The sequence below is a fragment of the Ictalurus punctatus genome, chromosome 17 (genome assembly GCF_001660625.3).
Source record: "Ictalurus punctatus breed USDA103 chromosome 17, Coco_2.0, whole genome shotgun sequence".
In the NCBI taxonomy this organism is placed as follows: domain Eukaryota; kingdom Metazoa; phylum Chordata; class Actinopteri; order Siluriformes; family Ictaluridae; genus Ictalurus; species Ictalurus punctatus.
This window is the reverse complement of record NC_030432.2, coordinates 165,001-183,409: the sequence shown is the minus strand read 5'-3', so window position 1 is coordinate 183,409 and position 18,409 is coordinate 165,001. Positions and strand designations below refer to the sequence as shown.

The following is an 18,409-nucleotide window of genomic DNA, read 5'->3' as shown; positions in this document are numbered from 1 at the left end:
CAAGGGGGTCACACCACATACTGAAACTAAAGGTGCACATACTTTTGTCCCTCACAGATATGCAACACTGGATCATTTCCCTCATTAAATAAATGACAGAGTATAATATTTTTTGTCTCATTTGTTTTACTGGGTTCTCTTTATCTACTTTTAGGACTGAAAATCTGATGATGTTTTGGATCAAATTTATGCATAAATATAGAAAATGATCACATAATGATCATACACAAATGTACAAATCTGCACTAAATGATGCACGCTCATCCTACTTTTCTGCTGATTAATAATGCTGGTTCTACACCCAAAACACTCTTCTCTTCCTGTCAGCTTGATCCTGACCCCACTGTTTTACTTAAGCATTACCTGCCTGTGATGGCTTCTGACTCCGGTGCCATTACTTTTCTGGTCCTCTAAGACATCAGTTCTGTTTTTGATACTATCTCACATAGTATACTTATTTCTCGGTTTTCTGCTATTGGAGTTTCTGGCATTGCTTAATCTTGGTTCATTTCATACCTCTCTGGTCGTCAGCACTTCATTTCCATTCATCAGTTTAAATTTACTGCTTTTTCTAGATCTCAAGGTGTTCCTCAGGGTTCTGTACTTGGTTCACTGCTTTTTATCATCTACATGCTTCCCTTAGGTCACATTATTCACTGCCATGGGCTTAATTTCCATTACTACGCTGACAACACTCAACTCTATAATAGCTCACATCATTCTGCTCCTTTCTCCACAAATCCCTTATCTGAATGTATCAAGGACATTAATTCCTGGATAACCAGTAATTTTTTCAAAAACTCAATAATGAGAACTCAAATGTGTTAGTAGTAGCATCTCCACATGTCCTATCTCGTCTTCCTGATTAGCGAATTGAGAATGGTGTCCTGGTCAGACCCTCCTCTACCGTCTGCAAGCTTGGTATTACCTCTGACTCCACACTCTCTATTAACTCACACAGCTCCTCTCTCACAAAAACAGCTTTTTATCATCTTCGCAATATTGCGAGACTTCGCCCCATTCTTAACACCAAAGATGTCACAACCCTTCGGCAAGCCTTCATCAGTTCTCGGCTTGACTACTGTAATGCTCTATCTTCTGTCCTTCCCACTAAAACAACCAGTAAATTGCAATACATCCAGAATTCAGCAGTCAGGGTTCTCTCTCATTCATCACACCTCACTCCTGTCCTGCGCAGGTTATACTGGTTACCCGTTTCATATCACATCCAATACAAAGTTCTCTTATCACTTTCAAAGCTTTACATGGTCTAGCCCCCGCCCCAATCACATCCTATATGAGATTATTCAGATATCTACACAATACACACAGAGCGGTTCGAGAACTGACTCCAGCCCAGAACCATGACAGTGGAAATGTCTAATAGTGCAGCTTTAAATATATTTAAGAGGAGCAGACTCCAAACACTGAACACTGAGGTGTATTGTATTTGTTTACAAGGTGAACAGGTTAACGGTTGTTTTTTTTGCATACAGTCTGTAAAATGAACTGATAATATTACATTAAGTTTATCAGAAGGTAAATTAATGTGTCACAGCTCACACTATGTTCCTAAATTCTGTCATAATTGACCAGCTTGTTTTCTCATGCCTACTTGTGTGTTATATTGTGGCATGAGAAAACTTAAACGTGAAAGTGCAATAAAAATATGTTGTCACTAAAATCAATTAATGATCGTGATAAATAATCGAGATCTCAATATTGATAAAAATATTCGGGATTATCATTTGGCCATAATCGTGCAGCCCTACGCAGTACTGTGCAATAGTCTTAGGCACATGCAAAGAAATGATGTGCAGCAAAGATGCCATTAAACATAATGAAATTTTCATGTGAAAATATAAGTACACCCCATGGAAATTGTTGAAACTTGTTTTAACGTTTGGATAAGCAAACATGTGATCATCTACGAAACAGTGCCTGTTAATCAAGTTGATTTACCTGAACAAAGCAACATGGAAAATTAGCTTTTTCAATAGATGTGATATTCTTCTGTGGAAAAAAATAAGTACACCCTTGGCCTTAGAAGCTAACATTGCCCCATTTAGCAGAAATAATTTCGTGTAGGCGTTTTGCATAATTGTCCACCCATTTCTGACATCAGTTTTCTGGAATTTTTGACCACTCTTCCATGCAATATTCTTTCAGCTGCAAGATGTTTGAGGGTTTTCTTGCATGTACTGCCCATTTCATTTTTATGATACATGATGATAATTCTGATATTTGGATTACTGAAAATGTCCAGTCAGCTTGTCATAACAGCTTGATAACGGTGTTATCAATGTAATGTGTGGAATTTATCACCATGGTCAAATTTACCGTAGGAGTTACAGACAATGTGCGTTTCTGGATAAGACTTCCACAGGATCCGGTCACACCATGATGGCACGTTTGTCCTCATCTGAGAGGAAAAGTGGAGAAAGCAGGAAAAGAAGGTTAAAGGGACGGGCATCAGTGTTCTTCAATTTCACATTTGATATTCTGTCACTTCCTGTGTCACAGATAAAGCAGCAGGAAGGAGGTTTCTATTCATCTGCAGTAATTTATACAACCCCAGTTCTGAAAAAGTAAATGCAAAAAAAAAAAAAAAAAAAAAAAAAAAAAAAAAAAAAAAAAAAAAAAAAAAAAAAAAAAAAAAAAAGTAATTTAGTTTGTGCTTCATAATGCGCCACACGTTCTCAGTGGAGACGGGTCAGGACTGCAGCAGGTCATGCTCGCACCTGCACTCTCTGCTTACGCAACCACGCGCTTGTAATCCGGGCAGAACGTGGTTTGGCATTGTCTTGCTCTGGATGGCAGCGTATGTTGCTCCAAAATGTGTACATATCTTTCTGCATTGATGATACCCTCACAGATGTGCAAGTTACCCACTGACACGCCGACATACCATGACAGATGCTGGCTTTTGGACCTGTTGCTGATAACAGCTTGGATGGTCCTTTACCTCTTTACCCCGGAGAACATGACTGCTGTTTTGTACAAAAACTATTTGAAATTTCGACTCGTCGGACCACAAAACATGATTTCACTGTGCTACTGTCCATGTCAGATGAGACTGAGCCCAGAGAAGTGGGCGGAGCTACTGGACAGTATTAATGTATGGCTTCTGCTTTGCATAGTAAAGTCTTAACCTGCATCTGTGGATGCAGCGTCGAATGGTGCCGACTAACAAAGGTTTACCAAAGTATTCCCGAGCTCATGTCAGGATCTCCATTACAGACTCATGAGGGTTTTTAAGACAGTGACGTCTGAGGGATCGGAGATCACAAGCATTGATTACATGTAGAAGTGGTTTTTGGCCTCACCCTTTACGCACCGAGATTTGATTGTATTCCTTGAATCTTTTATTTATATTGTGTCTTTAAATTATATTTGTCTTTGTGGAATGTTGTTCTCAAAGTTGGGATTATTCGCTGATGCATCTGTTGACAGATTGCCGAGCCTCGACCCGTCCTTGCTCTTGAAGGACTAGGCTTTTTTAGAGGCTCCTTATATACTATGATCACCTTCTTATTTCAACTTCTTACATCGCTGTTGGTCCTAAACTGCCCCGTCCCAACTTTTTGGGAACATGTTACATGCATCAATTTCAAAATAAAAGTTTTTCTTCAAAAAACTATGCAGTTGATTAGGTAAAACATCAAATACCTTGTCTTCATACATTTTTAGTCAAAGTACATTTACACATCACTCTTTGTTTTAGCATTTTCCATATTGTCCCAACTTTTTTGGAATTGGGGTTGTATTACACACACATCATAATCACAATAAAAACAGTACGGTTTAAAGACACCACTGAACACGGCGTATATTTACTCAAGATTTTCAGCTTAAATAAAAATACAACTACATTTTTAATAAACAGCATTAACTGTTTAGAGACAGTTACACAGCCGGCTCACGCGAGCGAGAACATTACGTAAACTACATGTTGGGCTTTGTTTAAAATAAACTACGTGACTAAGAGTCACTTGTGGGGCAAAAGTGTCAATAATGTGACCCCAATAATGTTAATATTTTTCGACACAGTGTTCTGCACTGTAAATGTTCTGATCAAAGAAGGTAGGTTCTTAGACTCAGATTCAACCTGTACCACAGGCGAGGAATAAAACTCCACTGATCATGTTACAGTAAAATGAGTGATGGGGTGGTGTGATGAAGTGGAGTTATTTCTGCCATCCTGAAGTGTATGTGGAGCATCCACCGTACAAGTCCCTGTGAGTGAGCTGTTGCTATAGAAACGATAACATATTAGAACAAGCGCATTAATATAAAGCTGTGATTTGCAGCTGCGCTCCTGTCAGAGCCACTGTTCTACAAATACAGGATACAGAATTAAACAGCAGGGTGTAATAACTACTAAACCAACATGGAAAACATTCACTTTGTATTGTGGATTTGGAGGTGTCAAATATTTTCTGACACTTGGTTATGCCATGTTTTAAATAGAGGGGGTTTTAAAGGAGCTTGCGAGTTTCAGAAGTTTGTACCCCTGTGGCTTTCTGCTTCTGCCAAACGTAGGTGTCGCGGGATCCTCTCTCATATCGGTATGTGGGGGGGTACGTGATCTCCTCCTCCACTGAAGACAAGCACACAGAGAAACACACAGGAAGTAAATAAAGGAAGTGAAGCTGAGGTTACGCTACAAAGTTTTATTCACTAGAAATAGAATAGAGTCACATGATTTAAATGTAATAAAAACAATTAATTCTGAAATGAACAGTAGATCATTATTATATATTTGGAAATTATATCATAAAAGTCATATCTGCTCTAACCCAGGAGACAAAAAGGAGAAGGTGTGAATGTTTTCAGTGCAATGCACTTCTCAGGCAGAAGGGGACACTACACATCCACACACTGCTGCTTTAAGCACAAAGTAAGAGGCACAAAGTACCGAAGCGGAGGAAGACCTTGTTCTTCTCCCTCTCCAGATTGAGCTGGTCCACCTTCAACAGTGGCTCAAACTCCTTCCTGTTTATGTAGTTCAGGATTTCCTGTAAGTGTGTGTGTGTGTGTGTGTGTGTGTACCAGTGAAAGGGACAGAAAGAAAACAGAGACATCATATACAGTCCTTAATTACAAACCTGGCCACTGAACCAGAACAGGGGTGTGTGTGTGTACCTGTATGTCCATGTCCAGTCTGTAGTTGAGGTCACCGAACCAGAACAGGTGTGTGAAGCGCAGTGAGATGTCGAAGGAGTTGAGCTGTTTGTCTCCCAGTGAGAGCTGACGCAAGATGTCCAGGTAGTTCTGGTTCCGCCTAAACAAGGTCAAACGTCAACTCATCATCACTCGCAACAACTGTGTGTACTGCTGCAGGTAAAGGGGATATGTGTAGGAGTTCTGCCCACCAGAGTGCTTTGCTTCACCATTCATGAGAACACACACACACACACACACACACACACACACACACACACACACTCACACACACACACACACACACACACACACACACACACACACACACACACACACACACACCTCTTCTCACCTGTGGATCTTCTCATTCCCAGACGTCAGATGACAGTTTACAAAGCCAAATGATGTTCCGTTAAACATGAAGGACACACCCACCGCCCCTTTATTACCTACAACACAGGGAGAGAAGTGTGATATTTAAAACACACACACACACACCCCCCTCAGATACGCTAATGCTGCTAAATGTCAGTTATTAATAAATTATTAAATTATCATTAAGTATTAAATATAATCAATGTATTAGAAATAAACCATTTTTGTTTTAATGCCTAACAAATGACATGGTTTATGAATATACATGAATATGTAAATTAGGAAACTTCCCCATGAACTTTTCCCAAAATCACTAGCATTCGCTACTAGCAAGGTTCTGCACCTAGACATTAAACAGGTACCATATGCTTATAATTAAGCATTAAGCATGAGCACCCCCACCTCAACCACGGCCCCCCACATCCACACCCCACATCCACACCCCATCAAACCACACCCATCTCAACCCCCCCAACCCACACCCTACCAACCCACCTCACCCCCAATTCAAACCCCGCAACCCACCTCACCCCAACTCAACCCCCCCAACCCACACCCTACCAACCCACCTCACCGCCAAGTTAACCCCCCAACCCACACCCCACCAACCCGCCTAACCCCCCCTACCAACCCACCTCACCCTCAACTCAACCCCCCCAACCCACACCCTACCAACCCACCTCACCGCCAAGTTAACCCCCCAACCCACACCCCACCAACCCGCCTAACCCCCCCTACCAACCCACCTCACCCTCAACTCAACCCCTCAACCCACACCCTACCAACCCACCTCACCCCCAACTCAAACCCCCAACCCACCTCACCCCACCTCAACCCCCCCAAACCACACCCACACCAACCCACTTCAACCCACCCAGCCCACACCCTACCAACCCACCTCACCCTCAACTCACCCCCCCAACCCACCCACACCCATCTCAACCCCCCCAACCCACACCCTACCAACCCACCTCACCCCCAACTCAAACCCGCAACCCACCTCACCCCACCTCAACCCCCCCAACCCACACCCTACCAAACCATCTCACCGCCAAGTTAACCCCCCAACCCACACCCTACCAACCCGCCTAACACCCCCTACCAACCCACCTCACCCTCAACTCAACCCCTCAACCCACCCACACCCATCTCAACCCCCCCAACCCACACCCTACCAACCCGCCTAACACCCCCTACCAACCCACCTCACCCTCAACTCAACCCCTCAACCCACCCACACCCATCTCAACCCCCCCAACCTACACCCTACCAACCCACCTCACCCCCAACTCAAACCCGCAACCCACCTCACCCCTACTCAACCCCCCCAACCCACACCCTACCAAACCATCTCACCCCCAACTCAAACCCCCCAACCCACCTCATCCCAACCCCCCCAACCCACACCCTACCAAACCATCTCACCGCCAAGTTAACCCCCCAACCCACACCCTACCAACCCGCCTAACACCCCCTACCAACCCACCTCACCCTCAACTCAACCCACCCACACCCATCTCAACCCCCCCAACCCACACCCTACCAACCCACCTCACCCTCAACCCCGCAACCCACCCTACCAACCCACAACCTACCAACCCACCTCACCCCCAACTCAACCCCCCACATCCACACCCCACAACCTACCAACCCACACCCAACCAACCCACACCCACCTCAACAACCCATACCCTACCATCCCACCTCAACCCCTCCCACCCCACACTTAACTGCCCCACCCCACAACCACCTCAACCCCCCACCCTATCAACCCCCCACCCACCCATCAATCTACACCCACCTCACCAATCAACATCCAACCCGCACCCCACCAATCCACACCAACCCACACCCACCCCACCAATCCACACCAGCCCACACCCACCCACACCCACCCCAGCAATACACACACACCACCCACCCCACCAATGCACACCCGCACCAACACCCACCCCACCAATCCACACACACACACACACACACACACACACCACCATCCCACCAATCCACACCCATCAATCATTTTACTGTGAAGTGATTTATTTCTGTTACAGGATTCAGTGAAAAGGGGTCTCTGCTCTTCTCCTGTTGCACCTCAGAATGAGTTTAGAATGGATTAGTTTTCAGTTTGTTTTTAGAAGACAGATCATCAGGCTGAACTGAAGAATTTCAGGATATCCTCCTGCATGTGTGACTCCACCCAAAATGTCTGAGTGTGTGTGAAATGTGTGTTAACACAGACTTGGTAATACCATAAACCTGACTCAGCATTTCAGTGAAGTTGAGTCAGTCTGTAAAAAAGGCTCTCAGTTTCCAGCAAACTTTCTAGTACATTTAGCAAAAACGTAAATAAACTAATCACTATAATCGAGTGTAAAATCACTGTAAAGCAAACACACACACACACACACACACACACACACACACACACAGAGAGAGAGAGAGAGAGAGAGAGAGAGAAACTTCTGATCTTTCTCACAGCTGTTCTTTGTTCAGGACTATATCTGTAATAATACGTGACAATTTCAGAACATTGTTGAAGGAATTTTTAGGAAGTGTGTGTTTTTACTCCTGTTTTTGTTTAAATAGTAAAATATATAATTTTACTATTTAACTAATAGTAAATATTAGTAAAATATGTCACTTCAGTAAAGCTGCAACTAACATTTATTTTCATAATCGATTAACTGGCCGATTAATTTATTGCTTAATCTGATGTAAAAACCCAAACTTTCAATACAATTAAAGTAAAATCCACAAACTGGAGTGTTACAAATATTATATATATATATATATATATATATATATATATATATATATATATATATATATATATATATATATATATATATAAAGTTTAAGTTTATATTATATACAGTGCCCTCCACTTATATTGGCACCCTTGGTAAATATGAACAAAGAAGGCTGTGAAAAATTGTCTTTTGTTTAACCTTTTGGTCTGCTGTTAAAAAAAATCACAATTATACACTGCTCTTATGGATATCAAACAATTGCAAACAAAACACAGGTTTATAAAAAAAAATCTTAGTTAAATGTAGGTGTGTAACAATTATTGGCACCTCTATGAATTCATATGAAAAAAAAATATATATTTGAAGTATATTCCCATTGATATTTAAAAAAAAATGTTAAGTACACCTGGGTGACTAGGAACAGGAAATTGTTCAACAATGACTTCCTGTTTCACAGGAGTATAAATATGAGGTAACACATAAGCCAATTCCCTTAGTCATTCATAACAATGGGTAAGACCAGCGTTTCCCAACCTTTTTTCAGTCATGGCACACTTTGAAAATTAAAAAAAAATTGTGGCACCCTACACAAACACTAATGCTAGACAGACGTTACAGAAAAATGCGTGTATGTCAGTAAAGAAAGCAACACATTACGTAACAGACCACTTTTTTAGATAAAAACCATAATGAAGGCTGCTGGGTTTTACTGCAGTCTCCAGCAGAACTGCGGCAGCTTCTCAGACACGCTCAGTAAAACTGCACATACTATACTTGGGACTACTGATGTGGGGTTTTTTTAAGCAAAGGGTAACACTAAATATTAACTTTTTAAAATGTATTACTGTTCACTGCTTTTTATCGTTTTTTATGTAGAAACATTTAATTTCATTATTTCTGAAGGCATCTTTGCTTTACAGCATTTCTTTGCATGTGCATAAGACTTTATAAATAATGCCCTGGTGGTAAAGACCACGAACATCCTCTACAGATCACTACAGACTACTAAAGTCCATTACACATCACTACAGGTTATTAATGGCACCAGGCAGTGGACAGGGATTTGACTGATTGTGGTCAGTCAAAGGATCTGATGTCTGACTTTAGGGATTATTATACTTGTGTTTTAATATAAACGTTGAATGTACTTGTGGAATGCTTGTGTTCTAAACTAAGCTGAAGAATGTGTCTGGAACTGTGTGTGTGTGTGTGTGTGTGTGTGTGTGTGTGTGTGTGTGTGTGTGTGTGTGTGTGTGTGTGTGTGTGTGTGTGTGTGTGTGAGTGAGTGAGTGAGTGAGTGTGAAAGAGAGAGAGAGAGAGAGAGAGTCTGACCCAGTGTATTGGCAATTCCTGTTTTGACACTGGACATCCCGACGTGACTGATCCGGTTCTCATGCTCCGGCTTCACCAAAACCACAATCTTTATGTTCCACAGAGTCTGTACTGCAACCTATAACCCAGAGAGAGAGAGAGAGAGAGAGAGAGAGAGAGAGAGAGAGAGCACCCAGGAACAAAGATATTAATCTCTCACACACACACACACACACACACACACACAACTGTGTGCTGCAGGAAAAATGATAAACACTGCTGTTCTCATCGTCAGCCGGGGAGAAATGTACACTAATCAAACACCACAAACAACAACAAAAACAATCAATGACCTTTTCATGAGAAAGGTCACATGACTGGATGTGTCTCTCTCTCACCGGTTTGTAGTCGATCTCGGTGTAGTCTTTAAGTGCAGCGCGCAGATTCTCCACCCACTCCTTATCACACACAGAGTTCTCCTGAGTGCCAAACACGTAGATATCGTGAGGAATAGTGACTGTCATCTCATCCAGAGTTTTACCCAAACCTCGAGATAAGAGCCAGGAAACAACGGCCTTCGGAGCAGGAACACTTCCTACACACACACACACACACACACACACACACACACACACACACACACAGAATCAAGAGACACAGAATATCTCTCTGTGCTGAAGCTAAACCTGCATTGTGTTGTGTGTGTGTGTTACCCATGTTCCATGTCCCTATAAAGATGGAGATCATGTCCGGCTCGTCCTGGTTGGAATGTTTGTTCTTCATCAGCTGCAGCAGTTGGCAGAACGCTTCCCTTTTCTAATTGACAGACAAAGTGTGTGTGTTTTATTGCTTAATTTATTAGTTGATATGTGTGTGTGTGGGTGTGTGTCTCACTTTAGCACTGGGGAAGATGAAGTCTTTCCTCTGACTCTTGTCCTTCTCCTTCTCGAACACGATGCCCAGTTTATTTGGCATTCTCTGTGACTTTATCAGCTGTCTGACTATAACACACACATATACACACACATATACACACACATATACACACACATATACACACACATATACACACACATATACACACACATATACACACACATATACACACACATATACACACACACACACACACAATTCACAACATTCATTTCCTGAGTGTGTTCTGGTTTCATGCTGAAGTTAAAAATAGAGTCACATATTAACCCTATTCCACCTCTCCCTCTCTCCCCACCTCTCCCTCTCCCTCTCTCTCTCTCTCCCCACCTCTCCCTCTACCTCTCCCTTCATCAGTCCCTCTCTTTCTCCACCTCTCCCTTTCCCTCCCCATCAGTCCCTCTCTCTCCCTTCATCAGTCCCTCTCTCTCCCTTCATCAGTCCCTCTCTCTCCCTTCATCAGTCCCTCTCTCTCCCTTCATCAGTCCCTCTCTTTCTCCACCTCTCCCTCCCCCCATCAGTCCCTCTCTCCCTCCCTTCATCAGTCCCTCTCTCTCCCTTCATCAGTCCCTCTCTCTCCCTTCATCAGTCCCTCTCTCTCTCTTCATCAGTCCCTCTTTCTCCACCTCTCCCTCCCTTCATCAGTCTCTCTCTCTCTCTTCATCAGTCCCTCTCTCCCTCCCTTCATCAGTCCCTCTCTTTCTCCACCTCTCCCTCCCTTCATCAGTCTCTCTCTCTCTCTCTTCATCAGTCCCTCTCTCCCTCCCTTCATCAGTCCCTCTCTTTCTCCACCTCTCCCTCTCTCCCCACCTCTCCCTCTACCTCTCCCTCTCTTTCTCCACCTCTCCCCACCTCTCCCTCTCTCCCCACCTCTCCCTCTCTCTCTCCCTTCATCAGTCCCTCTCTTTCTCCACCTCTCCCTTTCCCTCCCCATCAGTCCCTCTCTCTCCCTTCATCAGTCCCTCTCTCTCTCTTCATCAGTCCCTCTCTCCCTCCCTTCATCAGTCCCTCTCTTTCTCCACCTCTCCCTCCCCCATCAGTCCCTCTCTCCCTCCCTTCATCAGTCCCCCCTCTCTCTCTTCATCAGTCCCTCTCTCCCTCCCTTCATCAGTCCCTCTCTTTCTCCACCTCTCCCTCTCTCCCCACCTCTCCCTCTACCTCTCCCTCTCTCTCTCCACCTCTCCCTCTCTCTCTCTCCCCACCTCTCCCTCTCTCTCTCCCTTCATCAGTCCCTCTCTTTCTCCACCTCTCCCTTTCCCTCCCCATCAGTCCCTCTCTCTCTCTTCATCAGTCCTTCTCTCTCCCTTCATCAGTCCCTCTCTTTCTCCACCTCTCCCTCCCCCCATCAGTCCCTCTCTCCCTCTTCATCAGTCCCTCTCTTTCTCCACCTCTCCCTCCCCCCATCAGTCCCTCTCTCCCTCCCTTCATCAGTCCCTCTCTCTCTCCACCTCTCCCTCCCCCCATCAGTCCCTCTCTCCCTCCCTTCATCAGTCCCCTCTCCCTCCCTTCATCAGTCCCTCTCTCCCTCCCTTCATCAGTCCCCTCTCCCTCCCTTCATCAGTCCCTCTCTCTCCACCTCTCCCTCTCTCTCTCCCCATCAGTCCCTCTCTCTACACCTCTCCCTCTCTCTCCCCATCAGTCCCTCTCTCTCCACCTCTCTCTCTCTCCATCAGTCCCTCTCTCTCTCCACCTCTCCCTCCCTTCATCAGTCCCTCTCTCTCTCCCTTTATCTCTCTCTCTCACCCCCGACCCATCTCACTCTCCCCATCTCACTCTTGTCATGGGTGAAGGTGGTCCAGTCCTCCTGTGTGTCCTTCACTTTCTTCATCACCACCAGTTTTCCCGCCTCCACGTCCACGCTGAGTGTGTTTTTCTGACTCTTCCCTATTTTAGCCAGTTCAGCCAGGTACATGTCCGGCTTCACCTGACACACACACACACACACACACACACACACACACACACACACACACACACACACACACACACGCTCCTTGTGAACATCCCAGTGACATCTGTAGGACATGTTTTTGGTCTGACAAAAGTGAGGTACAGCAAGCACCAAAGTGCTGTGTGCATGTGCAGGTGTGTGTGTGTGTGTGTGTGTGTACGTGCAGGTTACCTCGAAGGCCTGGACAGGAATGGCCTTGCTGTGGCGTGTCAGGGGGGTGAGGGGAGAGGACACACTCATATCCTGGAGAGCCTTCAGAGCCTACAGATAGACAGGGGGACAGGGAGAGGGAGTGCAAGAGACAGAGAGACAGACAGGTAGACAGAGCTTTAGTAACCACTTGTCAGCTAAAACAGGTTTTAAATAACTGAAAGTGAGGGAGCTGGAACCGACTCTGGAGTAGGAACTAAAATCAGCCCTGTAATGGAAACACCTGCAGTGGAAGCCGACTCCCACTGTGGCTCATGGGAAAATAAAAAGCTGTTCTAGCTTTCAGGTGCCAAAACCTGTGCCACTGTGTGTGTGTGTGTGTGTGTGTGTATACCTTCTTCTCTATGGAGGACAGTAGGTCCTTGAGGATGGCCAGTTTAGTGACAAGATTCTCCAGTTCCTGATCTCCACCCTGACTCACAGACTGTGTGTGTATGAGAGAGAGAGAGAGAGAGAGAGAGAGAGAGAGAGAGAGAGAGAGAGAGAGAGAGAGAGAGAGAGCGTGCGCACGTGAGATTAATCAAATAATTCTGAATATTTAAACAATCAGGACAGAACAGATTCAGAATCACAGTGGTAAAAAAAAAACCTGTTTGGCAGCACTGCTTGTTAAATTAAAGTATAGATAGCCAACTATGGCTAAAGCTATTCTACATGGTACATGCTAATTACAAGTTGGCTACAAGTTACAGGTTGGCTAATTACAATTAACAGCAGCTCTGATAGTAGTGCAGCTGCAAATCACAGGTTTATATTAATACACTCATTCTAATACGTTATCGTTGCCATAGTAACAGCTCATTCACAGGGACTTGAACTGCAGAAGCTCCTCATAAACAAATTAAACAAGTGTGTAAATCATTGTTATGGTGAAGTTTTCTGTATGGGGATGTTTATGTAATATTTATGGAAGGAGTCTCCAGTGTCAGTGCTCTGTAACAGTCAGAGTTAAAGCTGTAACGTTTAAGTCTTCAGGACAGAGGAGTTTACACTTTGCGGTTTCTCGGTAACATGACAAGCTGCGTTTTTCTCTTATTAACTTAAAGAGAGAGAAAAGAGAGAGGGCGGGTGAGGGAACAACTGAATATAGCTGCTATAACGTAAGTGACAACAGGAACTAACTTGATTCATCGATGTTCCACAACATTAAAAGTAACTACAACCCCTGGCAAAAATTATGGAATCACCACACTTTAAGCTGAACATTCTGGCTTCGTGAAGCATACCTCACACAAGTTAAATGAAATGATTTTATTTAATGGCACTTTTTTCCAGATCAGGTAGAGGAAAAAAATACGGTATCACTCAGTGTTGAGGAAAAAATTCTGGAATCATCTTGTAATTCACATTTCTGAAACAAATACCAGCACATGTCTAAAAATGCAAATTAGAGTGCTTACACACCTTAGAGTGTTTAAAGACTTTTCCCTTGGCCGTTCTGTCTGACACGGAGTGTAGTAAACGATGTCGGTTGTTCCCAGTCAGTATAAACAAAATGGGAAGGTTATGAAAGGAAAGCGTACGGGTCGACCGAGGAAGACGGCAAACGTCAGGATAGAAAACTCGAAGCCTTGAAAATAGAAAATTCACAACAAAACGAATTTTAAAAAATGTGTCAGAAGGAGGAGTCGGTGTTTGTGACAGAAGTGTACGAAATCGGCTGAATGAAGCGGCTTTACGTAGAAAAGGCGAGCGAAAACCAGCACTGACACCTAAACAGAAGAAAACAAGGTTACAGTGGGATAAGGAGAAGAGATCATGGAGTGTGGAGGATTGGATGAAAGTGATGCTCAGTGATGAATCAGTGATGAATCTGCACTGGCCACGGAGATGATGTGGAACTTCCGTCTGGTGCGGTTCGAATGAAACATATAAAGATGACTGTCTGAGGAAAACAAGATTCCCCACTCATGTACGATATGGGGCGACATGTCAGGTAAAATACCAGGAGAGACCTCGACAGTCCATGCACGTGCAGGTGTACACTGAAATTAGTGTGGTGACGATGTAGTCATTTTTCAGGATGATGATGTGTCTCAGCACAGAATAAAGAGTGTTGGACTTCTGGCTGAGCATGTGAGTGAGAAGACTCATGCATGAAGAGAGATCCCGAGCATTTTATCTTTTAATTGTGCTTTTCAGGCACCCCGAATCTTTTCTAAGACATTTGGTGCCTTCTTTTTCAATTACTTTTACGTTACAACTATAAACAGAAAGGACTTTCGGCTTCTGAAAGACTACGGAAACCTAAATCTTCACCGAGCATGACAGTGAGTCACGGCAACAAGCTACCGGTGGACCTGGAAAACCTCCACACCGCTTTGATCGCAGAGCTAACATCTACCATCACAGTACAGGTGAAAGCAGCTATTGACTCTGCTCTGGCCCCAGTTGGTGCGTCTTTTGAGAGTTTTAAATCGAGCATTGAATCACAAGGACGACGTATTAACCAGCTTGACCAGCACCTGAACGATTACAGTGACCGCATTGTAGCACTGGAACAGACGGTGCTGAAGCTAAATTCGGCTAACGAACAACTCGCCGATAAAGTGGAGGACCTGGAGTCCCGCTCGCGGTGCTGCAATCTCCGGGTCATCGGTATTCCGCAACGAGAAGAAGGGAGCGATCCGGTAACGTTTATGTCACAGTTTTTCCAGGATGTGCTCGGATCAGAAATCTTCCCAACCGCTACATTGCTGGATAGAGCGCACCACATTGGTCCCGCGCCCTCAGAGGAGCGAGAGAATCAAAGAGTGATGATTATGCGGTTTGTTAACTGTCATGTAGGCAGCTTTAGATGGAGGATACCATTCATTAAACCATAGTTGCGCTTTTTGGGGTCGAATTGCAGCCTCTCATCACCGAGGTCTATCCAAAGGCGAGCAGGGCATCTGAGAGAAAACCGCACATTTCTCTCACGCAAGCTGTTTCTCACTGCAGCGAAGGCCGCTCTCCTCTGAGCGACGCTGGAGTTTGCATCTATTCCAGAGATAATACGCATATTAAATGACTTGGGGAAATTTTCTGGGTATAAACTGAACCTACAAAAGAGTGAATGCTTCCCCATAAACCAATTTGGAAAAAAAAATAAAACCAACTGAAATACCTTTTCATTTGGAGGATTCAAAATTCGAATCTCTCAGAGTTAATGTCACCCGTTCCTATTCTGCATTAATGGTGGCGAATTTTACACCCTTAATTTCATACATGAAGTTGGCCTTCCAAAGATGGGCAGCTCTACCATTATCCCCTCTTGGTAGAATAAACACGGTAAAAATTAACATTCTTCCAAAATTCCTCAAAATTTTTCAGTCCATTCCTTTGTTTTTATCCAAATCTTTCTTCAAGAATGTAGACCAATGGGTTCGAATTCGGAGTTTGATGGAGTAGGACGCAAACTTGGAGGCTCCTGCCGATTTCGATTAAAATTGTAATTAATTTGCGCTTTTCGGTCATACAATAGAGTTTGACTTATTTTACTCTGTTTCCTTCTTTGCACTTTTAACTTTGTGGCACGTTAAAATGTCTGGAAAGAACACGAAAACCCGTGATAGCATTCAGACGCAACTGAGGGCTAGTGCGCGTGCCGTGAGCGAGTCCCTTCTCCCCCTGAATCCGCGTCCCCGAGCGGTGACCCTGACTTCGCCACACTCAGGCTTGAGTTGCTGGCTTCACTGAAGAAGAACATTGCCAATATTTTTTAAAAGGAGCCCCAGGAGACTCTCGGGGATTCGCTGTCTACTATCCAGCTTGACCTGCAGGCGGTGAAAACACAGCAGGCTGGTGATAAAGTTTCTACCGAGGCTACCATATCAACACTGAAAGGTACTGTTGGGGAAATTCAGCACGCGCTCTCCGGTTGCACCGATGACATAGCTCACATGAAGACTACTATCGAGTCTCTCACTGCGACCGTGACTCAATTAGAGAATAAATGTGAGGATTTGGAGTCGAGGTCACGGCGCAGTAACGGTAGGATAGCGGGAGCTCCAGAGGGCGCTGACACCTGTACAACTGCTGCTGTAGCGGCCTTGTTAAAAGAGGTGTTTGGTCTGGAGAAGGAGCCGGTTCTGGACCGGTCCCACCGGACCCTTCAGCCGAAGCCCAAGCCTGGTGAACGACCATGAGCTATTGTGTGCAGATTCCACTATCACAGTGACTGTGTTGGCATTTTACGCCGTGTGAGAGAGCTCCAGCGGATTAAAGTGAGGGATTTGACCATCTCCGTTTTCCCTGACTCCACAGCCGAGACCGCCCGGGCCCGGGCCGCGTTTAACGAGGTTCGACGTCAACTTCGTGATATTGAGGGCGCTCGCTATGGAACACTTCACCCAGCTCGGCTTCGCATTACATATAACGGTGTCCAGAAGGACTTTATTTCAGCGGAGGAAGCAGGAGACTGTGTTAAACTCTTGATATCGGGGTGAACTGCATCACCTACACAGCGGAGTCTTTTGCGCTCCTCTTTTATTTTTTGCACTCGGCCTTCCAGCTCTACAGAATTCGGATTCTTATTGAAGATATTGTCGGTGCATTACTTCGCCTAGATTTTGTGGACTCACTCCTCTTAAATCTACTTCTGTATTAATGTGCTTCTCTGTTTCGATGCTCTGACCGGGTTAGAGTTTCTGTTTATTTAATTTTATTAGTGTTATCTCCTCGACTTTACGTGCTACACTGTTATATTATCTGTTACAAGTCTTTAAAAGTTAAGGACATTATATTTATTATTTATAGATCGTTTATCAGACTTGAAGTCAGTAGGGGTTTTTCTCTTACTGGAACTTTTTGTTTTGGTAATTTTGTTGGTTAGTTCAGCTTACTCTCCGAGTTGTTTTCACATTGTGGACAACTTTTGGTTACTGTGGGAAACACTGCTGTCTCCTTTGTTTTATGGAGACTTTGGGTGTGTGTGTGTTTGGGGGATTGTTGGGGGAGTGGGGATGTTGGAGGAGGTCCCACTTCGGCTCCAAGTGGCTATTTATATCCCTATGGTTTCCTTTATTGAAATGGTTAGTAGTCATATGGATCCCAGCACAGCTGGGACAGGCACGCCTTTAAGATTTATTAGTTGGAACGTCAGAGGTATGGGTAATCCTGTCAAGAGATCCAAGGTTTTTACACATTTGAAACGTTTAAACTCGGATATAGTATTTTTACAGGAGACGCACCTACGTATTAAAGATCATCATAGTTTACACTGCCCTTGGGTGAGTCAAGTCTTCTACACGAACTTTAATTCGAAGGCAAGAGGGGTCACTATTTTAATTGTCAAAAGGTTACAGTTTTCCTCCACTAGTGTTGTTGCTGCTGTGAACGGTAGATATATTATAGTTGCTGGTACTCTGATGCAAAGACAGGTGTTGTTGGTAAATGTACACGCTCCAAACTTTGATGATGTGGAATTTGCTAATAGATTGTTGAGCAATCTCCCTTTTTAAATACTCACCTGTAGATTTTCGGTGGAGATTTAAACTGTGTTTTTGACCCAAACTTGGATCGGTCTAATCCCCGTACTCTGAATCAATCTGCTACGTCTAAAACATTTTCAGATTTTATGGGTCAGAACGGTCTCGTTGATCCCTGGAGATCCCGTAACTCTGCTCTTAAAAAGTTTTCTTTCTTCTCCCAGGTGCATCATTCCTATTCGAGGATTGATTATTCTTTTATAGACAGCACTCTTGATTCTTGTGTAGTTTCTTCTGACTAT

General features: G+C 44.2%; 1 protein-coding gene across 2 annotated transcripts in view; it reads right to left on the bottom strand.

Annotated features, from left to right (window-relative positions):
• Positions 1-18,409, bottom strand: part of inppl1a (inositol polyphosphate phosphatase-like 1a) — a 54,986-nt gene that overhangs the window by 13,797 nt on the left and 22,780 nt on the right. For both annotated transcript variants that reach the window (XM_053687144.1, XM_053687145.1), the window contains exons 7-18: positions 13,034-13,123; positions 12,661-12,750; positions 12,312-12,462; positions 10,500-10,606; positions 10,319-10,421; positions 10,004-10,200; positions 9,627-9,744; positions 5,519-5,615; positions 5,146-5,284; positions 4,919-5,018; positions 4,512-4,600; positions 2,341-2,422 (exon numbers count right to left, since the gene is read on the bottom strand). In XM_053687144.1, the coding sequence (XP_053543119.1) occupies positions 2,341-2,422; positions 4,512-4,600; positions 4,919-5,018; positions 5,146-5,284; positions 5,519-5,615; positions 9,627-9,744; positions 10,004-10,200; positions 10,319-10,421; positions 10,500-10,606; positions 12,312-12,462; positions 12,661-12,750; positions 13,034-13,123 (1,363 nt within the window). The remainder of the gene's footprint in view (positions 1-2,340; positions 2,423-4,511; positions 4,601-4,918; positions 5,019-5,145; positions 5,285-5,518; positions 5,616-9,626; positions 9,745-10,003; positions 10,201-10,318; positions 10,422-10,499; positions 10,607-12,311; positions 12,463-12,660; positions 12,751-13,033; positions 13,124-18,409) is intronic.